At 35.6% G+C, this 25200-nt stretch overlaps 1 protein-coding gene and 1 pseudogene across 1 annotated transcript in view; both read left to right on the top strand.

Annotated features, from left to right (window-relative positions):
• Window positions 1-75: 75 nt before the first annotated feature.
• Window positions 76-25200, top strand: part of ST13 (ST13, Hsp70 interacting protein) — a 27840-nt gene continuing 2715 nt past the window's right edge. The window contains 11 exon segments of the mRNA XM_006927125.3: window positions 76-313; window positions 4960-5017; window positions 6855-6930; window positions 8512-8582; window positions 12567-12633; window positions 17578-17662; window positions 17798-17908; window positions 20319-20421; window positions 21827-21943; window positions 22410-22458; window positions 25128-25198. Of these exon segments, the coding sequence (XP_006927187.2) occupies window positions 204-313; window positions 4960-5017; window positions 6855-6930; window positions 8512-8582; window positions 12567-12633; window positions 17578-17662; window positions 17798-17908; window positions 20319-20421; window positions 21827-21943; window positions 22410-22458; window positions 25128-25198 (918 nt within the window). The 5' untranslated portion in view covers window positions 76-203.
• On the top strand, window positions 10404-10522 carry LOC112484291 (annotated as a pseudogene).

A 25200-nucleotide genomic window follows, 5' to 3' on the forward strand; every position in this document is an offset into this window, starting at 1 on the left:
TAGAAGGTTCTAGCCAGTGCGCAGGAGCAGAGGTGAAGGGAGTAGGCAGGCACAGGCGAAGGACCCGGGGTCACGAGACCGTTGGTGGGCGGAGCCAGCGGCCAAGGGGTTCTAGTCTGTTCTGCCTCGCGGCAGCCGCCCCCTTCTACGCGCTCACGCCGCGCTAGTGCCCGGGTCTGGAATCGGGCCGCAGCCTCCCGACCATGGATCCCCGCAAAGTGAGCGAGCTTCGGGCCTTCGTGAAAATGTGTAAGCAGGATCCGAGCGTACTGCACACCGAGGAAATGCGATTCCTGAGGGAGTGGGTGGAGAGGTGAGACCCGGGCCCGAGGACCGTTGGGGGTGGGAAGAGGGACGGCCGGATGGGGAGCTTGGCCGGAGGGGGAGCTTGGCCGGAGCTGGCGCGGGGCAGAGGAGTGGGCAGCTTCGCGACGAGGGCCAGCGGAGTCGTCGCCTCTTCGTGGCTCGCTCCCTAGCCAGGAAGGGGAGGCGACTTCCAGGGACTAATGGAGAATTCGGTAGCTTAGTACACATGCGGGGAAGGACAAGGCAGAGCTGGGTCCCTGCACTCTGGGTTCTCCAGGGCTGTGTCTTGGGCGAAATACAAATGCAGACGATTGCGGGGACTTGAGTACTAGACGCTAGGGGGAGGGGAGAAAGCTGCAAGACTTTGCTTTCGCGTGGACTTTTCTTAAAATCTGTGGTGTCCTGCTAAGGTTGCAATGACAATCAGCAGCTTCTTTACGCACTTTGCCTTAAAATACTGCCGTAATAAGTTATAATAGTGATAGCTGTATTTCATTACCTTTAAGTTTACAGCGATTCTAACTGCGTAGAGTTATTTTGGACATCACCGGTATCTCCGTAGTAGCAGTTCCAACACTTTAAAACACTAAGAAAAATGATTTTTCAAGGCCCTGCGTGTTTCCACGATCTATTCTTATCTTTAACTCTAGAGTACTTGGCTACGTGCACGGAATTAATTGACTAGGCATTGTGCCAGGTGCTGGAAAACTATTTATTAACTGGGGCTACAGATGAATAAATACAGAAATTCGTTTCGATATTTACCATATAATAGAGATTCATATTCTAAACATTGAAGGGAAATTTAAGGGAGGAAAGAAATCAAAATGATTTTTAAAAATCTCTACTAATAGAGAATTTAAGAGATGACATGCAAATGCACTTCTTGGTGATAAATAACAACAGTGCAAAGCAGTGTGACTCAAGAGGTAACATTCTAAACATTGATCTGTTTGTTTTAACATTTTATAGGGTAAGATGAAGCCATGATTACCAAATATTTGAAAGAATATTCTAACAAGCTGTTCTCAGGAAGAAACTTAAAGTCTATCAGTGTTTTCTGTGATGGTATTTTTTTTTTCTGTAAGAGCTTTCTCGGCCTTTATTTTCCCCACTAGTTTTCTAGCTACTGTAAGATTTTTGCTCATGTTACATACTGTAAAATTCAGAGAACACTTAAAATTAGTTACTGTAGTAATTTAATAACTACTATTAACGACAACTTGATCTAAAAGCCTCATTTAAGGTATTTGTATGCTTTTGTTCTCCATGCCTACTCATTAGAGGAAACTGCCTACAATTAATAAATCGTATCTAAAATTCCAGGTAAAGCAGACACATACCACAGGAAGAAATAGCTGGCACCAAGAATGAACATTATACTGAGTGGATATACTGTTTTATTCCACGCCTATAGAGAAAAAGGGACACTGAAGAAAGTTAAAACATTTAAGAATAATGTATGTAAATTGTGCAGAAGTGATTATGGCTATATTAAGAAATCCAATTTAAAGTCTGAAAAATATTGTCAGGCATTATTTAAAAAAATTAGGCATATTTTTATTTTAATGTTTCCCATAGGTAATTCCAGTTTTTATTTCTGGTTCCATTTATATTTTTCTTGCGGCATCCTAAATTGTTGGTTTAAGTATGGGATGAAACATCTTGGCATGTGTAGGGACCTTATTCTAAATTTAATTTGAGATGTTAACATAGCTCTTGCTATCTCTGTTTCAATCTAAATTTAAAGTTTTGTAATCTCTGGTTTTTGAAGTGTATCAGATCCTCTTGTCTCTACCTTCATATCACTCTTCTTAAAGCAGTCCAAGATGACAGATCTGGCTGAATGTGGAGATTTCTAGGTCCAGGAATATTCCTAGGCCTAATTCTGCTATAAGGGTTCTTCCAATTGAAACCGTGTCAGATTTCTCTCCATACTAAATTAGTCATAGATACCCGGGCTTAGACGTTGAAGAACATTTGCTTATTAACCATAATTTCCACCATTTGTTTATAGCTTAAAATTTAACTCAATGTAAAGAATTTAACAACCTTTTAAATTGGACGAAAATAAATATGAAGAAAAAAGATTTGGCCCCCTGGTCATTGGTGATCCAGAGAGACTACATTCTCTTCAATAAATATGTCTTGGGATATTTTTGTTTTTCTAGAAGAAGCATTGTCTGACACTATTGTCTCTCATTTAACAACTTTATTGTGTATCTTGTATGTCCTTTTCCAGTAAATATTTTAAATGAAGCGAATGGAATGCATTTCTACGCTCAATGATTTTAGAATATAGCACCCAGTTTTTTGTACATGTGCATAAGTAAGTATACAGCATGGAGTAGATTGAATGTTATCAAAATAAGAGAATTATGACTGGTCTTGTGATCTCATATGAGGAAGGTTTCTGCACCAGCACTACTTGTTAACATGAAAGCCTGTACTAGTCCAATTTGCAATTTTTGGCAGGGAACTAGCTAGTTTTAAATCTTGGAAGAATTAAATGAACTTTATGTCCCTATAAATTGGTTTTGCCTTCCAGTGGTTAACTAGAATTTGGAATGATAGAAAATTTAAATCTAGCTTATGAATAAACCCTCTTGTTTCTTCCCAAGTTTAAAATTTTTCTCTTTTTTTGGAAACAATTTCTAGCTTGCAGAAAAATTGCAAGTGCAGTGCAAAGAACTTTTTTCCTGAACTGTTTCCAACATTGTGCCCCCAACACCATTGAGTTTGTTGTTTATACGAACAAGGACAGTCCTCAGCGATACAGCTGTCAAACCCAGGAAACAAATTCTGATGCATTAATACTATCTAATCTTCCTAATTACATGTCGTGTTTCTTTGTCATGCCTCTTAATCACTTAAATTCTGAAAACAGTTCTTAAGTTTTTCCCTGATTTTCATCACCTTGGCAGACTGTTCCTGGCCGGTTATTTTGTAGAATTTTCCTCAGCTTAGGTTTGTCTAATCTTTCCTTAGGATGATAGCTTACTACATTTCTTGGGAGGCATGTCACTTCCCGAAGAACTAAATAGTTGATTACTATATTCTTTTGAAAAGTAGTTTTTCTGTAAAACAAAGTTTTAAAAAATTCTCTTGTGTTTATAGGCCTGTTCCTTATTAAATCATTTTGCTTTGCTGAGTGCAAACTAAGATGTTTTTGATCGTGTAATGATTTATTTACTGGTATACGGGAACTATTTTTCTTTATTATTAGGGATACTAAGTACCTGAAATTTTTTTTGGTAACTATAACATAAAAAGGAATGGTAAAATGCACATTTATAAGAAACTCCGAATTTTGTTTTTTATTACATTTGCTTTTTTACATTTATATTCTTGCTTCTTGTCGTCTTTATCAAAAGATAACATTAACAGTGAGAAGGCAAGCCACATGGTGGAAGAAGGTATTTGCAACATGTAAAACTGACAGGGCTCCAATTGCAGAATATACAAAGAACAGTTACAAATAAGTGTGTTAGACTACCTAATAGAAAGTTGCATGAGAGTTAAACTTTATAATAAAGACTATTCAGATGGCCAAGAATACATGAAAAAGGACTCAACTACAATGAGATAACTACTACGCACTTATCAAAATAAATAATGTGGACAGTAGCTAATGTTAGGCAGTGTGTGAAACAACTGGAATTCTCATACACTGCTAATAGAAGTGTAAATTGGTAAAAGAACTTATGAAAAACAGTAGTCATTTAAATCCAACATACATGTACCCTATGACTAGAAATTACAACCAACTGAAATGAATGTAAGGTGGATATGATAACTCCAGTTACAAAGAATCGACACTTTAGGGTGTTTTGGAATAGGTTCCTTTCTGTTTTCCAAGTTAATGTAGCTCCTTGTTTTACATAAGAGTTAATGGTGCCTTTTTTTTTTTTTTTTTTTTTTAAGGCAAAGTTCAGGTAAGTCTTTATGACCTCCAGCTTTCACTATTGTGGAGTGCTCTTAATCCACTGAACATTTTAGTTGTTGCTCTGTTGCATGTAGCCCACACGCTGCAGAGTCGGCCTGAAGTGGAGCATACAGTGCTAGTTTATCGTAGTTTTTCCCACCTCCCTAGTTTTAAAGTTATTTGTTCAGTGAATCCACACTTAACGTTGTTGATAGGTTCTGTGACTTTAAGCTAAATGACAATTAATGAAACCAATTTTGCTATAGGCTAATTGATGTAAACAAGAATTAAGTTCCTGTGGCATTTCATCCATGTTATAATCAATGTTGAGTGAGACAGTGTTGTATGAGGAACTGCTGTACATAATTCATTGTGTTGCCCTGGAATATTTGGGTATAAGGGTTTGCCAAGGGGAGGTACTGATGGGTGGAGTTTAGAGGGAATGAGAAGAAAAATCTGTAATGTGAGGGGAATGTGAATATAAGCAAGAAGAATCCTTGTAGGTCCCAGTCAGAGGAAACAAACGTTTTTAATTATTATATGATGACTTAAAAATTATTCTCTAAACTGCTTTTTTGAATTTAATTGAGCTATTCTTACTAAATGTCAAACTTCAAGTAAGGTTTGAAAAGGTAATCATCTAAACATCTAACTTTACAGCATAAGTTGTTTGGCTTAGTGAATTTTAGTTTTCTAAACAAATATCTTTTTGTCTCATCTTTCTCAAGCATGGGGGGTAAAATACCACCTGCTACTCATAAAACTAAATCAGAAGAAAATATCAAGGTAAGTTTTGAATTTTTTTTATTTGTATGTATAGTGATAAAGCACTATAAGGTTTCTTAGGGATGTTTTCCCAAGAAACTCCTGATTTTCCCAAGATCACTTGGAAATAAAATCTTTGTAAAATTTATATTTGGACAGCAGATTCCTTGAATCTAATTTAAAACCAGGAATTTGGGGTTGAATGTTCACTATGTTTTAGAATAAATGAGAATAAATGCTATATGTATGTTACCTGCATAATCTAGGTAGTAAGGTAGTAAGTTCTGTGATTGTGTACATTTGTGTTTTGGCATTTAGCACAGTACTTTGTACAGGGTAGGTACTTTTAGTATTTGCAAAGTAAATGAACCAGTATGCCAAATCAGTAATTCGTAATTTTTTTCTGCCCTACCTTCTGAGAGATGTTTCTGAGTGTGATTCATGGTGTTTCTTTAGCATATTTGCTCAAAGGGTATGTAAGATCCAGGGAAGGTCACCAGTGGCTGGTTTAGAGAAGGGAGTTGGGGTTATATACTCTCAAAAATGCTTCCTTGAGAATTCTTTTTTTCTCCTATATTCTGCCTTCGTGTATTGAAGATTTTTTCCCCAAGTTTTCTAATTAGTTGTCTTAAATTAAGAAAATTTGCTGTGTTATTATTTAGAATCCTAAACAAGGTTTATCTGTTTGGATGTGAAACTAAAAATTATACCTTCGAACAAGTGAAATGAAAAAAGTTAAAGCAAAAGCCCCCAAAGTATTCTTTTTTTTAGATGACTCCTTTGTAAGTTTGGTAGTTTCTGAGCCCTAGAGTAGGGTATTTTGCTGTGCAGTAAATATGTATGAAGATGAAATTATTTGCTAAAATTGTTTTTTAATACATTCTGATTTAGAATTGCGATTGCTCTTTTTCTCAATATATGCTAAAGCACCTAGCACCTTGCACGTGGTAGGAACTCAGCAAATATTTTGTAATAAGATGGACTTTGATTCCAGTATTTAAGAAACAGGATGTTGCAACCTAAATAGCTGGTTACATAACTTATGATATACTAATACAGTTGAGTGAATAGCTCTAGGTGGAGCGTTCACGGTAGGTTCTCTACGATACTCTCGTTAAATGGAAAAGTCAAAGCGTGGAGTTGTCATGTACATGTAGAATATCTCGAATGGGATATACAGACCACACTGGGTACTGAAGAATGGGAAGGAAATTTGGATTTACTCTTTAAATTCTTCTGACTCTTCATCATTTGTATTACAGTTCCACAGTCCCTTATTTGCAATTCCGAAACTCAAACTCTTAGAAATGTAAAGATTTGTAGTAAATTTGTTTGACAGTAAAACATCTGAGCAAATGTGAGGGTATTTATAGTCTTAATCTCAGTTACTATGAATGCATAAACTTTATGTGTTTGATTATGGAGAGTTGTGGGCTGCAGTGCCTGTTGACGGTGTTACATAATATATGGTATATGCATCTTATTAGCTTTCTAAAATACAAATTATTTTAAATCTTAAAACTCATCTTCTAAAAGGTTTGGATTAGGGGCTGGACCTATATTTAACTTTAAAAGAGAACTGAAAATGGAAAATTAAAAGTTGTTTATCAAAACAAAATGAGAAAGGAAACATAGGTGAAATATAATGTATGTGAACAGTTTATAAATTTGTGTAAATTGGTATATATAGATGCTGAGTGTATTATTAAATACTGATAGTATTATTTAACGAGAAAGGAAACGTAGGTGAAATATAATGTATGTGAACAGTTTATAAATTTGTGTAAATTGGTATATATAGATGCTGGGTGTATTATTAAATACTGATAGTATTATTTATTTGCATTCCGTTTGCTAGGAAGAAAAAACAGATAGTAAGAAGGAGGAGGATAACATAAAGACAGATGAACCATCAAGTGAGGAAAGTGATCTAGGTAGGTAAGAAGATAACGGTAGTTCTTATCTGATAACCTCATGATAAGATCCTGTGTTGATTTTTACTAATTTGACTAAATCAGTGATATCAAATATCTAGTTGCCACAATTAAACAAGTATATGATTAATTCATAGTATACTTTTATATATCTAAAATATTAACATTTTAACATGTCAGTATGGAAAAATTACTTACAGTGTATTTTATACTTATAGTGCATCTCAATGCAGATGTTACATTTTTGTTGGAAATACTTGATCTGTATTCCAACGTCATAAAATTTGCAGTTGAAAAGTTGGGTCATTTAGGCAGGTTGTCTTAAACATATGCAAATTATCCAGTAATTGCATTGAGTGCCAAAAAAGTACTTTCTTCTAGGACTTGCATCCACCTTGATAAAACTGGTTCATTTTAGAAGAGTTAATATCTATGCATGAGTTTGGTGGGGTTTTTGTTCTTGGTTTTCAGAACTGTAAAACTGATAAAATTAATCTCTTCATAGATTTATAAGTTCTTTGAGACTATAAATATGTACTCCAGTTATTAACTGGGCAATCTCTTAATTCATAGAACCTATGTAAAAGCTAAAGAAAAGTAATTGCAAACTTTTCAAATTTTGAGTTAGTTGACCTTTGATATTATTAGAAAAGGCTTGTCATTTGGGGGCTTAATTGAAGATCTTTCACTTTTTGCAAAATATCTTTTTTTTTAGTCTTAAATCTTCTAATAGTTTCCATAACTATAAATTTTTTTTTTTTACCAACTCTTCACCTAAAAGCATTTTATTTTTTGTGTAGGAATCAAGCTGTTTCATAATTAGACAAAGCTACAAGTACAGTTCCTGTTAAAAATTGATTAAAAATTTTTGGTTAGACGTTAATTCTGATTCCAGTTAGCTAACTTTAATTTTATTCTCTTTTTCACTGTTAAGAGTAAATTTACCAAATTCACTTTGCTGAAAACGTCTCCTAATATTATTGTTTTTAAGGTTTTTTATGTGTAACAGTTAATTTGTTTCATTTTGCTGTAGCAAATTAGTTTTTCATCATGAAATTTACAACATAACCTCTTTCCAGTCTCTCTCTTTACTGTTTTGGTTATAGTGTACTAGCTTTGGGGCTTGATTCCGCATCAGAAGCATGCCTTTATTTAAAAATTAATCCATGCTGTTTTTTAAAACAAAAATAATTAAACAAATACTTGATCATGATTTATATCAAATTATCACTGTAACTTGTGTTGTCTGTATAAAAAAATTTTTAACATTACATTGGTATGTAGAACAAAATATTTGAACTGAATCTGTTGAAACTGACTAAATCAATAGTATGTCTAAGTTTAATACGAGAAACTATTCACTTGCCACTTAACAATAAAATGCATAATATCGTACATAATCCAACAGTTAAAATGACATGTCTTACCAAAACAATAAAGTCATGTTTAATGAGGAAATATTTTACAGTGTATCAGTTTAAATAAAATTAACATAAAGTAAAATATTCAGTTTATTAGTTGCACTAACCATAGTTCATTAGTTTTTAATAGCCTCAGGTGTCATGTTCTTGACTTTGGCAGAAATTGACAATGAAGGTGTGATTGAACCAGACACTGATGCCCCTCAAGAAATGGGAGATGAAAATGTAGAGGTAAGATTGATTGATGGCTTATTTTCTGTTTTTGTAAGGAATATGAAGGTCCCATCTTTTGTGATGATTTTATGACATAATTATTCCAGGATAAGCACATAATTAAATCTTTTTCTGACTTAGGAAAGCATTTTCTTTTACTACAAAAAATATTTGAAAGTTCTCATTATTTTTAATCTAACAGTCTCTGAAGTTCTTGTTATTTTCTTTTTACCTGCTTTTTCTATTTGCAGCTGATTTGACTGCTCTTTAGCTTATATATAACTACAAAGGGAATTGTCTATTAATGGGATGTGTAATGACAAATGATTTTGTCACATCTGGTTTGATATTGCCCTCAAGACAGTAAAATTGGTTCTTGGGAGGGGGGGTGTTGAAAAAAACATATTATATTACAATGGTTAATGGTCTTCCAAAGGGTCATAACATTAACATATGTGCTATATATCTGTGATATTAAAAATGGAGTGGGTGAGAATTAAGAAAAAAATGTCTTAAAAGGCACTTTGGGAGGTGAGTTGATTATATAAAAAAGCTTGAGAAACACTGTAATGTGGTAATAGCAACTTAAAAGATTGGTCCATGTCCTCACCAACTCTTGGTACTGTCAGATTTCATCTTTGCCCGTCTTATTGCGTGAAATGCGACGTCCTTATGGTTTTTGATTTGCATTTGCCTGATTTCTAATGAAGGTGAGCATATTCTAATGTTTACTAGTCATTCACAGGTATTTGTGAAGTCCTAGTCTGACTTTTCCCATTTTTATTCTGGGTTGTTTGTCTTTTTCTTATTGATTTGTAGTTCATTTTATATTCTGGAGACTAACATTTTGTTGTCTATGGGCTCCACATATTTTCTATCAATTTGTGGCTTATCTCATTTTCTTTATAGTGCCTTAATCTTTTAGTGCAGTTAAATTAATAACTTTTGTATGTTATGGTTTATTACCTCAAGATTATAATTGTAACATACTGTTTTTCTTTCTGGAAATTTATATATTTGCTGTTCAACCTTTAATCTACCTGTCAGTACCATTATTGAAGAATTCCTTTCCTCAACAATGTTTTCATATATTTGTGGGTCTGTTTTGGTGGTGATCTCTTGTTCTGTGTAATTTTTCCCATGTACTAATGACATTTGTCTTGCATAGCTTTGTATTGTCTTATCTGGTAGGGCAGAGACCCCCAACACTTCAGGAGTATTTGGTTGTTCTTGGCCCTTTATTCTTTCATATAAATTTGGGAAACGTATTGTTAAGTTCCTTACCAAAAATTAGGATATTTTTTCCAATTAAAATTGCAATAAATCTAAATCAAATAAGGGAGAAGATTCATCTCATTATTGAGATTAACTATCCATGAATGTGGTATTTTTTTTTTAGCATCTTTCAATAACTTACTAACATTTTCTCCATAAAGATCTTGTGCATCTTTAAGAACAAATATAAATATTTTTTGTCACTATTTGTAGAATGAATTTTTAAAATTATGTCTTCTGTTTATTGATACTTTGTCACTTCAATGTGTCTAGATTTATAATTTTTATCTTATTAGGGATTTATTTGGCATCTTAAATTCTAGGGTTGTTAACTGGCTCTGGAACATTTTCACCTAGTATCTCTTTGAAATAGTGTCTCTTCCCCATTCTCTCTGTTGTCATTCTGGAGCCCTAGTTAGATACGTACTAGACTTCACTGTTAAATTCCATCTCTGTCACTCTGCTGAATTATGCATGCTTTCTTTGTCTTTGTTCCATTGATGTTCGAATGCTTATGTTTTTCATTTTAATACTTTATTTTTGATTCTTTTTAAAGTGCACTTGCTTTACGGCCATGCCTCCCTGAACGTGCCCGATCTCGTCTAATCTCAGAAGCTAAGCAGGGTCAGGCCTGGTTAGTACTTGGATAGGAGACCACCTAGGAAGACCAGGTGCTGTAGGCGTTAAAAAAAAAAAAATTATAAAGTGCACTTGATTATTTATAAGTCTCTTGCTCCTAACTCATTTTCCAAACTTGCTTTAATTCTCAAACAATTAAATTAAATTCTTGTGGAACTTTTTTTCTGGTCTTATTCTTCTGTTATTTTTACTGACTCTTGCTCATTGAGGAACCTTGTTTATTTGTGGATAGTGCATGTACGTGTTATTTTAACTGTGAGTTCTTTGAAACTTCAACTGTGGAAAATTTTTGAGGCCTGAATAGAAGTTGTATTCCTCCAAAGAGGGTTGTGTTTGCTTTTATCAAGACCCTGAGTTGGCACTGCCAACTCAAAGACCACTTTAAATTTTTGGCGTGGTTTTTTTGTTGTTTAACTACATAGTAATGTGAATTCTCTTGGAAAGCCTGGCTTGTGGTTAGGAGTTTACAGAGGAAATTTTTTTTCTTCTCTCTACTTGGCTGTCCCTTTCTTTGAGACAGGTTTGTTTTTGGTTTACCATTATGCATGCAGGTATAGGCATTTGGGGTTTCAGATTTATTTTGGAGAGTGTCTGATTAGACAACACATATTCTCTTCACCTGAATCTAGACTTTGTTCACGTGTTCTGCACCGCCTTCAAAAACAATTGCAAGGTCACCAGATTTGACACCTGCCTCATGTGTGAAAGCAGATGGAGCAGCACTTGGCTATTTCACTGGACTTTAAGCTTTCATTTCATTCCTTGAGGAGTTCTTAGGTCAAAGGTGGCTTTTAAAAAGGGTGTTTTTAGACTTGTTCAGGGTATCGTGTACCATATTGTCATAAATCAAAGCCATCATCATTTTTTTGTTTTGTTTTTCAAATTACCTTGGTTTTGTAGGATGTCTTACTATCTGGTCCTTTTTAAAGTTTTTAAAGTTTGTTTAAAATTTGTAGGAATTTTTGTTGGAATTGCTTTGAATTTATTAATTTGGGGATAGGTTGAAATAATCAAAGTAATCTTTCCATGAACATGGTATCTAGTGTCCTTTAATAGAATTTTACTTCCCTTCACCATAAAAATTGTGTGTGGTCTTAGAATGGTATCTCGTTCTGTTATATTTTATAATTGATTTTTGCTGATGTGCTAGAACTCAGTTTGTTTTTTGTATTGCTCTTGTTTCTGAGAACTTTATTGAATTGTCATAGTAGATCTAATAACTTGTCACTTCCATTGGGTTTTCAAGGTAAATATAAAGACAACTTGGTACTTTCCTTCCAATTCTTAAACCTGTCAAATCATTTTCTTAATGAATTAGCCAGCACCTTTGGTAATTCTGTACACAGCAATGGTAATAGACTGGATTTTTTTCTTTTCGTTAAGGAAACTGCTTCTTAACTTTCCTACCTAAACTGCTTCTTAACTTTCCTATACCTAAAATTTTCTTTTTGTTAAGGAAACTGCTTCTTAACTTTCCTACCTAAAATGCTCAAAGTTTTTAATAATCATTGTGCTGTCTGTATCTCTGTATCTTCTGTTCTGTCTTAGTATAGGTACTCGATAAATGTTTGTTGAAACAAATGAATGAGATTTCTTTTCTCTTTTCAAGATTCAAGCCTGAAAGGAACTAGCTTTAGTTACTTGTGTAGAGATTGAGTTTTAATATTTGTGAATAACTAGGAAGGAGTTGGCAAGACAAGAGCAGAATAACCTGCTTAAGTTGGAATGGAGGGAAGCTGGGATGGAGGGAAGCGACGGTAATGTCTAAGACAGAGTATAGGGAGTGAAATTTGTCATTTTATATAGAAGATTAAAGCTCAGAGCATATTAGGTCTTGCTTCCTGGCAGTTTTCAGTTTTTGCTCAAATAAAGTCATAAAAAATTAAAAAAAAAAAAGATTAAAGGTCATCCTATATCATTTCTTACTAATCAGTTGTAATTATTCTCTTTGCTCCTTGGAGAACAGAGAAGAATGAATGAAAATGGGAGTTCTGACTTGACTACTCTGGTCCTAAAATGTCCAAATTTCTCTTTTTCTTCTCTTTGTTCTCTCTACTAATTCTAAGTCTGCTTTCAATTTTCTCCTAGATAACTGAGGAGATGATGGATCAGGCAAATGATAAAAAGGGGGCCGCCATTGATGCCCTAAATGATGGTGAGTGAATTTTTACTCTTTGCTACATTTCTGTGATATTCTGAACATTCTCTTCTCTACCACTGTAACTGTTAAAATAGTAGGAAAGGGCAAGGAAACAAATTTATTGAATATCTTATATTGGAGAAAAAAGTATCCTTATTTTCCACCTACCCTTTCCCCCTGGATAAAGAGGCTGACATCACTCAGGCATCAGTTACCTTGCCTCAGGGCATAGACAGATCCTACTGTGGTTCAAACTCTGCTTTCCTGATTATATCCTTGAATCTTTCTCCACTGAGAAGAGGCTTTAAAAAGCAGAAAGGCTTTTTTCAATAAAAGTGTTAGAACGGTGGCCTCAACTTTTTACGTAGTAACACTCTTGGCAATTGCTGGCCATAGGCATAATGCTCTTGTTCTAGTCTGAGTGTTAGAGCTACTTCAAAAACCCCAGCAGAGCAGGAGCGTGCCAGTTAATATATTGTTAATCAGTTATAATTTATAACGACAGGTTGTTTGTTAGCTTGGGTACTATGCAGATCCCTTCATAGCTGTTTGATAGTGCGTCATAATGCCGTTGCTGAATAGATGCTGTTAACAGAATGCTGATGTGCATTTAGACTTTATTCATAGACTTAGAAGATGACTAGTTTTATCTCCAGATAAGTTCAATATCGATGGCTGTTTCAGGTTGGAAAATATATTTGCTTCCATTTTTTGTAACCTTACACTACCTTTTTAAGTTTTAGGTCCTTAAGTGTTTATACTATTGCAGTGTCCTTAATAATTTGCCTACCTGAAATGTCTGTTTCCTTTATTGCTTTCTAGTCATTCTCCTTAGATGATTCTTACATAAAACTGCTTTTTATTGTTAAAAACACTCCCTTATAACTTGTGACTTTTTACATATATTTTGAAGATCTTTGAAGGTCATATTTTTAGGCCTGCTAGAGTCCGATCCCATATTTTGCCTTCCCAACCTTGTTGTCTTCTTTTTGACTGTTAATCTTCCATTCTAGCTGGATCTTACTGTCCTACAATGTTTTTTTTTTCTTTTTTAATTGTGTTCTAGTGTTTCTCTGTAAAGCTCTTTACCTATTTCAGCTTTTAATTTATACCCATCAGTGGATCTCAGCCACTTCTTTTCCTTACCATTCCTTTTCCACACTATAATCTTAATTTTCCTACCACCTAAAATGTCTATTTATCCATTTATTTTTTGTTTTCTACGTGCCTGGCGATTTTATTATGTTTTACTGTGTTTTATTTCATTAAAACCTCATGCTGCTCCCATTTTATAGATTCATGAATAAATAACCTGAGGGCTCTGGGGTTTTGACTTGCCTAGAATCTTGGAGTGCCATACTGTCAACTCATTTATTATTTTTGTCACTATTTTGGCGTACTGTCTACATTTTAAAAAATTCATTTTCTTATTTATTGATTTAGCAGAATTTAACAAAATGAAAATGAAGCCACCAACCTCTAATAAGTCAAGTTCTTGTTTTTCCCTATTTCTTTTTCAGCTATATTTGTGTGTAAATTTAACCTAGTTCTAATTTTAGAATACATACAATTTTATAGTATATCCTAGAGGGATTAAACACTAGTATTGTAAGCCAGGGATTATAGGTTCAGGCCCCACCTATAATGGATTTGGAGAGGCTGGAATATAGTTAAACACTGGACTTACAGAGCAATAGTGCCTGTGTTTGAATCCCAGCTCTGGCACTAGCTAGGTAAACTTAGAGAAGATACTTTCTTTTCCTGTTCTGTTTTCTCCTTTGTAATAAAATAAGGATAATAGTACCTACGTAATAGAGTTATGAGGAATACATGAATAAATAATGTGTAATATGCTTAGAATAGTACCTGGTGCTGTTCTTATTAAGGTACTGGTATTAATAAAGCGTAAATATTCTTATTAAGTGAGAATTAGTGTTTCCATCTGTTACATTATTAGTATTTTTATTCTTTTTAAGTTTAATATATTTATTTACTCAACAAATATTTACCGAAGGCTTACTGTGCTCTAAGCATTGTTTTAGATGCTTGATATTCAGTGGAAAACAAAACAGACCCAAGTTTTTTACCTCATGGACTTCACGTATTACTGGTGAACAAAAATTAACAAACTTATAATATCTTAGGTGATAAAGATAAAGATGAAGAAAAATATTGCTGAGTAAAGGAGTAGTTAGTGATGGAAGCTATATTTTGTATAGGGTGGTCAGGAAAGTATCTGGCAAAGTGAACAGAGTGAGCCACATAAAGAAGAGCTTTTGAGACAGAGAACAAGTACAGAGACTAACTGGGAGAGTGTGTGGGATGATTACATACTCAAGGAATAGCAGAAAGGCTAGTGTAGCTGCAGTGTGGTGAGTAAAAGGGGTAAGATCGGTAGAATGGAGGTCAGAGAAGTGCCTGGAGTGGTGTGAAGGTGGTGAGTAGGATGGATAGATAAATAACTAAAGAACTTTGTGGATCATGCAAAGGACTTAGGATTTTATCCTTAAGGGTGATGCGAAACCATTCAGGGTTTTTTGACTAGGGGAGTTTCATAATGACATGAATTTGCTTTTGAAAAGGATTATTGCTACTTTATGTAAATCAAATTGAATGGACAAATAAGGGTATATTAGTTCTCTGGAGAAGTAGAAGCTAAAACCTGAGTCAATGTGCCAGACCATCTATTAGGAAAATAACCTGTTGGGGGGAAGTGGGAGAGCAGGGTAAGAGCCAGAGGCGTCTGGGATCTGGGCAGGCGCTGAGATGATCATGTAGGTCTTTTCCCTGTGTAGGAGACATGGAAAGGCTGTTATAGGAAAAGTTTCAACTATGGGTCTGTTTCTGAGAAAGTCTTGGAAAGACAAAGTTGCCCATTAGAAGAGTTGCACATCTCATGAGAATGGGCTTGGGGGGAAGGCTGCCTTGGTATCCTTGCTACTGTATCCAGTCATTAGCTGGGAGCAGCTTATGAAATGTAGTCTTGAGTACAAAAGATGGGCTTCTTGGTTATGCTCCCCACAACGGATCCAAGATGGCATCTTCATGACCCCAGAGAGGGAAAACAAGAAATCGAGTCTTATTTTCTAGTGCAGGTGGCTGATGATGGTGACTTGGATTAGAGCAAAGGTTCCTAGACTGTTTATTACAGTGCCCTTAGTGTCTTAACTTTTTCGCAGAACTCCTAGGCCAAAAAATTTGCATAAGAGTTTCATTTGTAATACAGCTATAGGTCCAAACATTTGAATAAGTATGTAAGTCCTAACAAGTTAATGATTGTTTGAAAAAATAATTCTTACAAATTGAAAGGAAATATACTTAATTTATTCTTAAATAATCATGTTTGTTTTCTAATAAGCTGTGTATATATGTTGGGCACTGAACAGCTTCTCAGGTCTTGGAATCAGATTGGCCACTGCAACCCTCATTTCCTGTTCCATGTCTTTTTTCCTGCAGTTCTAGCTTTTTCTCTTGGGAACTACTAAAAACAATTTTTCAAAGACATCAAAAGGAATGGAATGATCCAGTGTTGAAACTGAACCATATTGAGCCAGTAGTTTGCTAACAAACTGTCGTGTGGCCCATTGGTGCACAGTGTGCAAATGTGGGACTAGGGTGATAAATGAAGAGTGGTTAGGTTCTGGATGTATTTTGAAAGTAGAATGAGAAGATTTAGGTTTTAGATTGGGGAAGCAAATATGATTCTAAGGTTTTGGGCTTGAGATAGATCAGTACAGGCGTACCTTGGTGATATTGTGGGTTGGATTCCACCACTGCAATAAAGCAAGTATCACAATAAAGTGAATCGGAATCGTTCTGCTGCCTCAATTTGGAAAGATCTCAACATCTATGATGCTCAATAAGGAGAAGCACAAAAGAGTGAGATGTGCCTATAGTTGCCAAACTGTTATTGTAAAAATGTAGTAGACCATTCATGTACGTATGGTCTGTGTCTGCTTTCCCACTACAACAGCAGAGTTGAACGGCTGTGATTGTTCTGGTCTGCAAGGCCTAAAATAATTATTATACAGCCCTTACCAGACAAGTTCGCTGACCTCTAAGACCTTAAATAAGAGCCATTTATTTGATCAGGAATTTAGGGATAGGGGTAGGGTGAATGGATTTGGAGATAGGGAGGGAGGGTAGGAATTAAGAGTTCAGTTTTGAACATGGTAGGTGTGAGTTGCTTATTAGACATCTTGGCATAATAACTTGTAATAGACATAGTAGTAACTCGTAAGACTGAACATTGTTTTGCATTGTTTCATGAGTTCTGTTAAGGTCCTTTACACATTTACTAGCTGGGTAAATATGTTTTTCAAAGTGAATTGTGACTTTACTCTAAAATTCAGTTTGTCTTGCCTCCCTATGTTTTCTGTGTCCAAGAATTAGACTTGTGCAAAGAACTGTTCTAATTCTGTAGTATGTTTTATTTGTTGGAAGACTTACTGAAGGAACCAATAAACAGAGAAGCTAACTATGTGAATGGATACAAGAAATGAATTTAAAATGTGGGTTATGGTCTTTCATGAGGTCTGGGTATTTTGAATTTTTATACCATTCCTGTGAATTCAAATAATAAATTTTATTTTTAATAAGCCTTGTGTATTTAGCAGGGGTACTTTTTTCTTTATGTTTAACTTTATCCTTTAAACTTAATGGATAAAATAAAAATTAATGGAATGATTGATTTTATCCTTTAAATTTTATTCATTTATTATTATTTTTTTTAAATTGAGCCCTACTAAGAGTGTGGTATTACCTGTCTTGAGTGATTTACAGTATACATTTGGTAAAGTTTTATTTGAAGAGCCAGTTTTGTATATTAATTCAGAAACTGGTCTTTTTTTTTAACTAGACTAAATGATGTGAAAGACTACTTGCGTAAGAAATCAACGATTTTTCTTAATATTTTTTTTACCCTCTAGCTATTTCTCAATAACTTTTGTTTCACTTTAGGTGAACTACAGAAAGCCATTGACTTGTTCACAGATGCCATCAAGCTGAATCCTCGTTTGGCCATTCTTTATGCCAAGAGAGCCAGGTGAGAACTTAACAAAATAGCATCCCCTAGTGAATAATTTCTGCTCAGTTATTTAAATAGAATTGCTTCTGTGGCAGTTCCCAGTGATGTTCTTGTTTTAAATGAAATCTCTTTCATATCACACATATTTTTTAGTGTCTTCATCAAATTACAGAAGCCAAATGCTGCCATCCGAGACTGTGACAGAGCTATTGAAATAAATCCTGACTCAGCGCAGCCCTACAAGTGGCGAGGGAAAGCACATAGGTAAGTAATGGAATTTATTTATTTTCAGAACTCTTTATTTAAGTCTGATGTTTTGATGTGCTTTAAAAAAACAATTGCCAAAAAAATTGCCTAAGGATATAATTTCGGAGTAATAATAATATACGTGCTCAGTATGAAGAATTGAGAGAATATTGTAAGGAACAAACAAGTAATTCTTTTTGTTCCTTTTACTAAAATAAAACCACTCTTTTTGACACGTAGCCAGATTTAAAGTAAGGATTTTTCTCAAAATTATCTTCAAGAAAAGAGAGTCAACTTTGTTGACCAAACTCACAGAGTCAGGAGGTTTTGTCTAGAAATAAACGGCAAAGATTTATTCAAGAGTCATAGGGCGTTTGCAAACCAGAAACACAACTAAGAAATACTCATTGTTCTGAAGGAGAAAGAAAAGCTGCGGGTTCTTATAGTAAAAAGTGTATTCTTGAGAAGAGTTAGTTCTGTGTTCTTAGCCTCTGGATTGGTCTAAGATGGTAATCATCAGATGTCCTATGGCCTAGACAATTGAACATTTCCTTCTTGAGTCATTCTGAAAGTTTGATGTGTGTCCAGGCACTGACACCCAGTGTACTGAGGTGTGTCAGGTATTGACGCAGGTCTGGAAAGTTCAAAAGTTTAAGTTCCTGGCATCTGTTAGAAGAATAGTCATTTCTTTATGCTTCAGCCCAGTTGAAGTTAATAATTTAGAAGCTTGACCATAGTGACTCCATTTTATTTCTTTGCTCTATTCCTCACCTTATATCGGTGTCCTTAGAAATTTTCTTTTATTTTCAGATTTTCTCATTGTAACTTAACATGAAACAAACAACATATTACAGAACAAATACTTCACTAGCCTCAAATCACTTTAGTCAATGCTAAGTCACCTGAAAAATCAGAAAAAGGTGAATTTAACCAAGATTAATTAATTATTCCTAGAAGCAAAACTTAACATTATACAAATGGGTGTTTGTAGCTCGGGGATAAAATGTCCAGTGACATGGACATGTTAATGTAGATTGAAAAGCTGCTGTCCTTCAAGTGTGGGTGGAGATGAAGATGGGTATGCTTGGATGGCTGTATTTAGGTGACTTAACTCGCTGTAGTGATTTAGAAGATATATGACAGAGATATATGTAAAGGTCAAAATAAGATCTGTTAATGCCCTGTGGGTGTAGGAGAGCTCGTGCATTGCTGTTGATCCTCTTGAGATCCCAGTAGTAGGTAGTTGAACATTTTCATGCCTGTGGTACAACATAGCATGAGGTCATCTTATACGTTGCTTGTCCTAAACTTAGAATAAACCATTTCTTCAAGAAATTATAGTTTATTTTAGTGGGAATCATATTTATGGAAACTCAAATTTGGCCATGAGATGTTATCATTGCTTCTGGGATATCATTACTTCGGTCATTTTAGTGAACAGTTAGAAAAAACATTTTTAAATAATGATTTTAAGGGAAAAAAGAAATTTTGAGTTTATACTGATATTTTTAATTAAAATTTACATTAAATGTTTTCTCTTTTATTTTGAACACTGCTCTCCTAGAGTTAAAATCTTTGTCCCTAATATATATGCCTACTTGTGTTATCCTATCGTATATATAAAACTGTGTCAAAATTATACCCCAAAATTAACGTACTCTCTAAGTTTAAAGTTTTTTGTTGTTGTTTTGCAGTTCTCACCTACCTTCCACTTAAGATATGCTATCAAAATGCCGTTTTAATTTACTCGAATTAATATTTTCTGTGCGATGTGTGGTTTATGTTGTCAATGCCATAAATAATTACCCTCTTTTTATATCTGTTTGTATTCAGGTGTGGGCTTGCTTTACTTCTGTCCTTTCTAATTTACTTTTCTTCTTTGAGTGTATAAAGCATTTTCACGTTTAAGGAGTGAAAACTGAGTTAACAGGTATACCCAGAGAAGTCTCATTTCCATTGCTATTCCCCTACTTCATTCAAACCTGCCCCACCAACCTTTAGTTTCTGATTTATCCTTTATCTCCTTTTTCAATAAAATGTGCTCCCATGTATTATTTTCTCTCTTGTATAGACCGTAGCATGTTAAGTGTACATTGTGTTAATTCTGCTTTTGATGAGTTGAGAACTGTGGCTTTTTATAATTTTGTTTTTTAATTTCATGATATTTTGAATTAAGAAAGCAATATTTTTTAAGTTTTTAAATATTTTTTAGTAGGAAAGAGGTTTATAGTTAACCATAGAGGAAATTTAAACTCTTTCAAATTTTTATAAAGTAGGGCGTAGTAATTGAATTGGTTCATGAAAACTTGTAAGTTCACATTTAACTTACACCTCTTCTTTAACAGTCCTTTTTATATTAAGAAAGACACCAGGCTATATAAGGGAGTATGTGTAAAATGTTCCTAAAATGAGTTTAAATCTGTTTCAGACTTCTGGGACATTGGGAAGAAGCAGCCCATGATCTTGCCCTCGCATGTAAATTGGATTATGATGAAGATGCTAGTGCGATGCTGAAAGAAGTTCAACCAAGGGTATGTTAAAGAAAGAGAAGCCATTATTGTAATGCTTCATGGCTCTACTGCTGAGCTCCAGGCAGTAACTTACTTGCAAAACAGATGCAAAGAAACAAACATTTGGAAGTTTTAACCTTTAATCACTGAAGTGTGTGCTCAGCTTAGGAAATCTCATTAGGTATTCATGCTTTCATTTTTCATGCTGTGTTATAGCAAGTTCAATTACTTTGTTTGGAAGCCTACAATAGAATTATAACCAAAAAGAAAGAAAAGAGGGCATTAAGTCTACAGCAAGGAAGGAAAGAAAATCTACAAAACTTGACTCAAAATTGAATTTGGTTTATTCTTATTTATCATAGGTGTTTACGGCTACTGTATATAAAACATAAGGACCTTGTGAAAGTTAACAAGTTTCGACCTTTTAAAAATGATATGGCGGGGCCGGGGGGAGTGGCTCCATGATGTAGTTCTTGGCACATCTGCTTTACACGCAGAAGGTCCTGAGTTTGTGCCCCAGATGGCGCCACGGACCATACCCCAGTGCACCAGGCTCCGGGTGTGCGCCGCCTTCAGATATCCAATTCTTAAGGGGAAACAGCAACATCCATAGACCAGGGATGGAGGGGGCGGGGGTGGGGGGAAATTAAAGAGGGGGAAAAAATAAATATAATAATTTTTAAAAAATGACAGTGAATCTGAAAGCTAAAATGTTCTGTTTTCAAATAATATCTGCCTAAAGTTGTTGGTTAAAATAATTTTAATGCATTCACATAGTAAATCCAACTTAACTACTACTGTCAGAGACTACTTTTTTTATTCTTATAACAGTGGTAACTCAGCAAGTTTATTATGTGAGGTATTCTAGAGCATGAGGTTCTCGAAAAAATCATAAACAAGCTTAAGTAATCATTCAATATGAATCTCCAACATTTAATGAGATTTCAGATATTTGTCACGGACAATGTACTAGTGCCTGGTATATGTATTTTTCTCTTAATCCTTAGTTGTTCTGTAAGATTTATATATTCTCTCCTACCCCTCATTTATGAATGAGGAAACAGGAAACAATGGTAGTTAGACTGTGGCAAATAACTGGTATATGTGTTCCCACGGCAGGTATCAGACAAGAATTGTCATGCAATTTAAAACCTAATTGTCTCTCTTGCCTCAGTTAATTGTTTGAGACTTATAACACTTCTAACCCCAAATCCCAGCCTTTTTCCTCTGTTTCACAGTGGACTTGTTAGAGCCTGAGTTACATCAGGTCTTTTTCTATCAGGTAAATCTAACTCATTATTCAGAACTATGTTTTGAATTAAACAGCTCTCCACAAAGAAAAGTAATTCTTTAACAAAATTGTAGATTTGTGTTGATTTTATTCAACTTACATAGAGAAAATTTTTCTGTGGCTCTTTTTTCCTAGGCCCAGAAAATTGCTGAACATCGGAGAAAGTATGAGCGGAAACGTGAAGAGCGAGAGATCAAAGAAAGAATGGAAAGGGTTAAGAAGGCTCGGGAAGAACATGAGAGAGCCCAGAGGGTAAAGTTTCTATAGCTAAACCATTAAAGGGAAATAATAATATATTAGAGCTCTTAGGGTATTATTGTATTCCTGGCTCTTATTTACTGCTGACTGCAGTTCTATACAGCAATTCCCAGGGACTGGTGCTCCTATGAAAATCTTAATGCTTGATGATCTGAGGCACAGCTGAGGCGGTGATGCTAGCCTTGAGAAGTGGCTGCAAATACAGATAAAGCTTTGCTCACTTGCCCTCTGCTTACCTCCTGCTGTGTGGCCTAATAGGCCAAGGACTGGTACTGGTCTGCAGCCCGGGGGTCGGGGACCATGCTTTAGTCCATTATTTCCATTTGAAATTTGTCATTCTTATAAGTTCAATAACGAGCTTATTTTACACTTTTTTCATGATTTTGAATGGATAGGGTAGAGGTGGTCAGCAGACTTTTCCCTTCCTATTATGTAATTTATCTTTTTTTTCCTATTAAAGGAGGAAGAAGCTAGACGACAATCGGGAGCTCAGTATGGCTCTTTTCCAGGTATTTTTAAAGAAAAATTAAACCTATTAGTATTGGAAACAGTTGGAGAATATTATTATTTTGGGGCTCTGATACGTTTATTATATTTAATGTCATTACTCTTTGGGACACTGAAGAATCTTTAGAATGTTCACCTCTAGAAAATTTCATTCTAATTAAAAATTTTATGTTAGATGTGGCATGGGCAAAATGGCGTAGATGACAGAGGCTTTGTTCATCTTCTCTTGTAACCAAATCCAAATTGTGAAGGAAAATCAGAGCAAACAGCAAGCAGAGTCACCTGGGTTCTAGATGAACAGAAGCCCTACAACTAGGGAGAGAAATAAGAAATCACTCTGCAATAGTAGGAGGTAGGGGGCGCGAAGACACGAGGCTGTCATGTCCCCAGCAGCTGAGTGGGACAGAGGCTGTGGCAGCGGCAGACTCTCATCTTAAAGGGGCCGAGTCCGTGACCAGACTTGCAGTGACGGATTTGCTGGCTCTGAGCACCAGCACTGTGTTGGCTGCTTGAGGGGCACCAGAGACTTACAGGGGGACACTGAGTTGTTGGACTGAGGGCTGGAGGTGAGGCTTTCTCCTTGGTAGAAGTGCCGGAGGTATCCAGTGTTCTTCTGTTGAGGCTTCCCCCCTCCCATGTGCAATGCAGCTCAAAGAAGTAATCAGACTGGATAACAGAAGTCATTCCACCCAGAGGATTCCTTGAAACTCCCCCTCACCCCTAACTCACAGCCCCACCCAAGCTACATCCAGTTGTATCTTCTGCAAATCCAAGACTCAAACTAGCCTCGGTTTCTGCTGTGGCCTTTTGAGGCAACTGTAAGCACAGCATCTGTGGATTGCTTGCTGAATCTTACCAGGTGGCCCCAGAGGGGCACAAGCCGGGGCTAAATTTGGCCTGCAGCTGAACCCCTCTCAGTACTGTGCCACTGGACACCTACTACACAAAGCCCCACTAATAAGACTAGGGTACTTAAGAGCTTTGCTTTTAGTACATAGAAACAGACACAGAAGGGCAGCCAAAATGGGAAGACAAGTAGAAACCATATGAGAGAACAGAACAGAGATCCAGGAATAATGGAGTCAAGCAATCTAACAGATGCAGAGTTCAAAACACTAATTATAAAGATGCTCGATGAACTTAGGAGAGGAGTAGATGAATTCAATGAGAACTTTAACAGAGATAAAAAACATGGAAATGGAAATTATAAAAGGGAACCAGTCAGAAATGAAGAACACATCCGAGTTGAAGAGTATATTAGAGGAAACCAACAGAGTGGATAAAGAGGATCCAACCACCGATATAGAAGATGGGAAAGCCAAGGATACGTAATTAGAATGGCAAGAATAAAGAAGCCAAGACTATACTAATAATTTAATGAGCCTATGGGACACAAATGTAAAAATATCCATGTTTAAGGGTACCTGAAGGAAAACAAGACGTTGAAGAGCTATTTGATGGAAAACTTCCCTCACTTGGTGAAGGAAATAGACATACAACCCCAGGAAGCTCAGAGAGTCCCAGAAAAGATGAACCCAAAGAGGCCCGCACAAAGACACATTGTAATTGAAATACCAAAGGTTAAATACAAAGGAAAGAATCTTAAAAGCAGCAAGAGAAAAGCAGTTACCTCCAAGGGAGCACCCATAAGACTGGCAGCTGATTTTTCAAAAGAAACTATGCAGGGCTTGGCACAGAATATTCAAAGTGATTAAAACCAAGATTACCCAGCAAAGTTATTTAGAATCAAAGGACAGATAAAGAGCTTCCCAGACAAGAAAAAGCTAAAGGAATTTATTAACACCAAGCCAGTATTACAGGAAACGTTGGAGGGACTTAAGAAAAAGTATCAAAATGGCTGAATGGATAAGAAAACAAGACCCCTACATATGCTGCCTACAGGACACTCACTTCAGATTAAAAGACACACAGACTAAAAGGAAGGGGATAGAAAAAGATTGCCTCGATGAACCTAGAGGGTATTGCGCTGAGGGCAATGAGTCGGATAAAGACAAATATCGCATGATTTCACGTAAATGTGTAATCTAAAGAACAAAATGAACAACAACAACAAAAGCGGAAATAAACTCATAGATACAGAAAATATTTTGAGGGATAGTAGAATGTTCAGACCAGTTTGTGTTTAGTAGCACTTTTGTTTTTTGTGATGCACATGTGTGTTATTTTAATTGGTAGTGTCAACATAAATGTTCAAGCTTGTAGAGAATTTTTTTAAGAGTTTGAGTCAAAACTGATGACAGTTGCCGGGAAGCAAGATCTCAGATGCTCCAGAGAATGACAGTTTTGCAGTTTATTTTATGCATTTGGAATTAAGGAGGGAACATAAGGTGGAGAAAGCAAGGTGGGGATTGGATTACAGGAGAGTTAACAAAATTTCGTGCTCTCTTAAAGATGGTTCCACTTATTACAAAGTCCTGTTAACCTAGAGGCACAAAAACAATGGACAGGGCTTGCTTAAGGCAAAGGTAAACATTTAACTAAAGAAGTCCTATGCCTGGAGCCAGGACTACCCACCATGACCCAGTTAGGAATTTAGGATCAGATCACCCTTTCTGCAGAACCCCTTTTTCATGCACAATAGAAAATAGTATCTATCTGGTGACTTGGGAATCTGGTTGGTGTCTATACAGTTTTTCACTTATTTTCGCAGGTGGCTTTCCTGGGGGAATGCCTGGTAATTTTCCTGGAGGAATGCCTGGAATGGGAGGGGCCATGCCTGGAAT

The sequence above is a fragment of the Pteropus alecto genome, unplaced genomic scaffold (genome assembly GCF_000325575.1).
Source record: "Pteropus alecto unplaced genomic scaffold, ASM32557v1 scaffold157, whole genome shotgun sequence".
In the NCBI taxonomy this organism is placed as follows: Eukaryota; Metazoa; Chordata; class Mammalia; order Chiroptera; family Pteropodidae; genus Pteropus; species Pteropus alecto.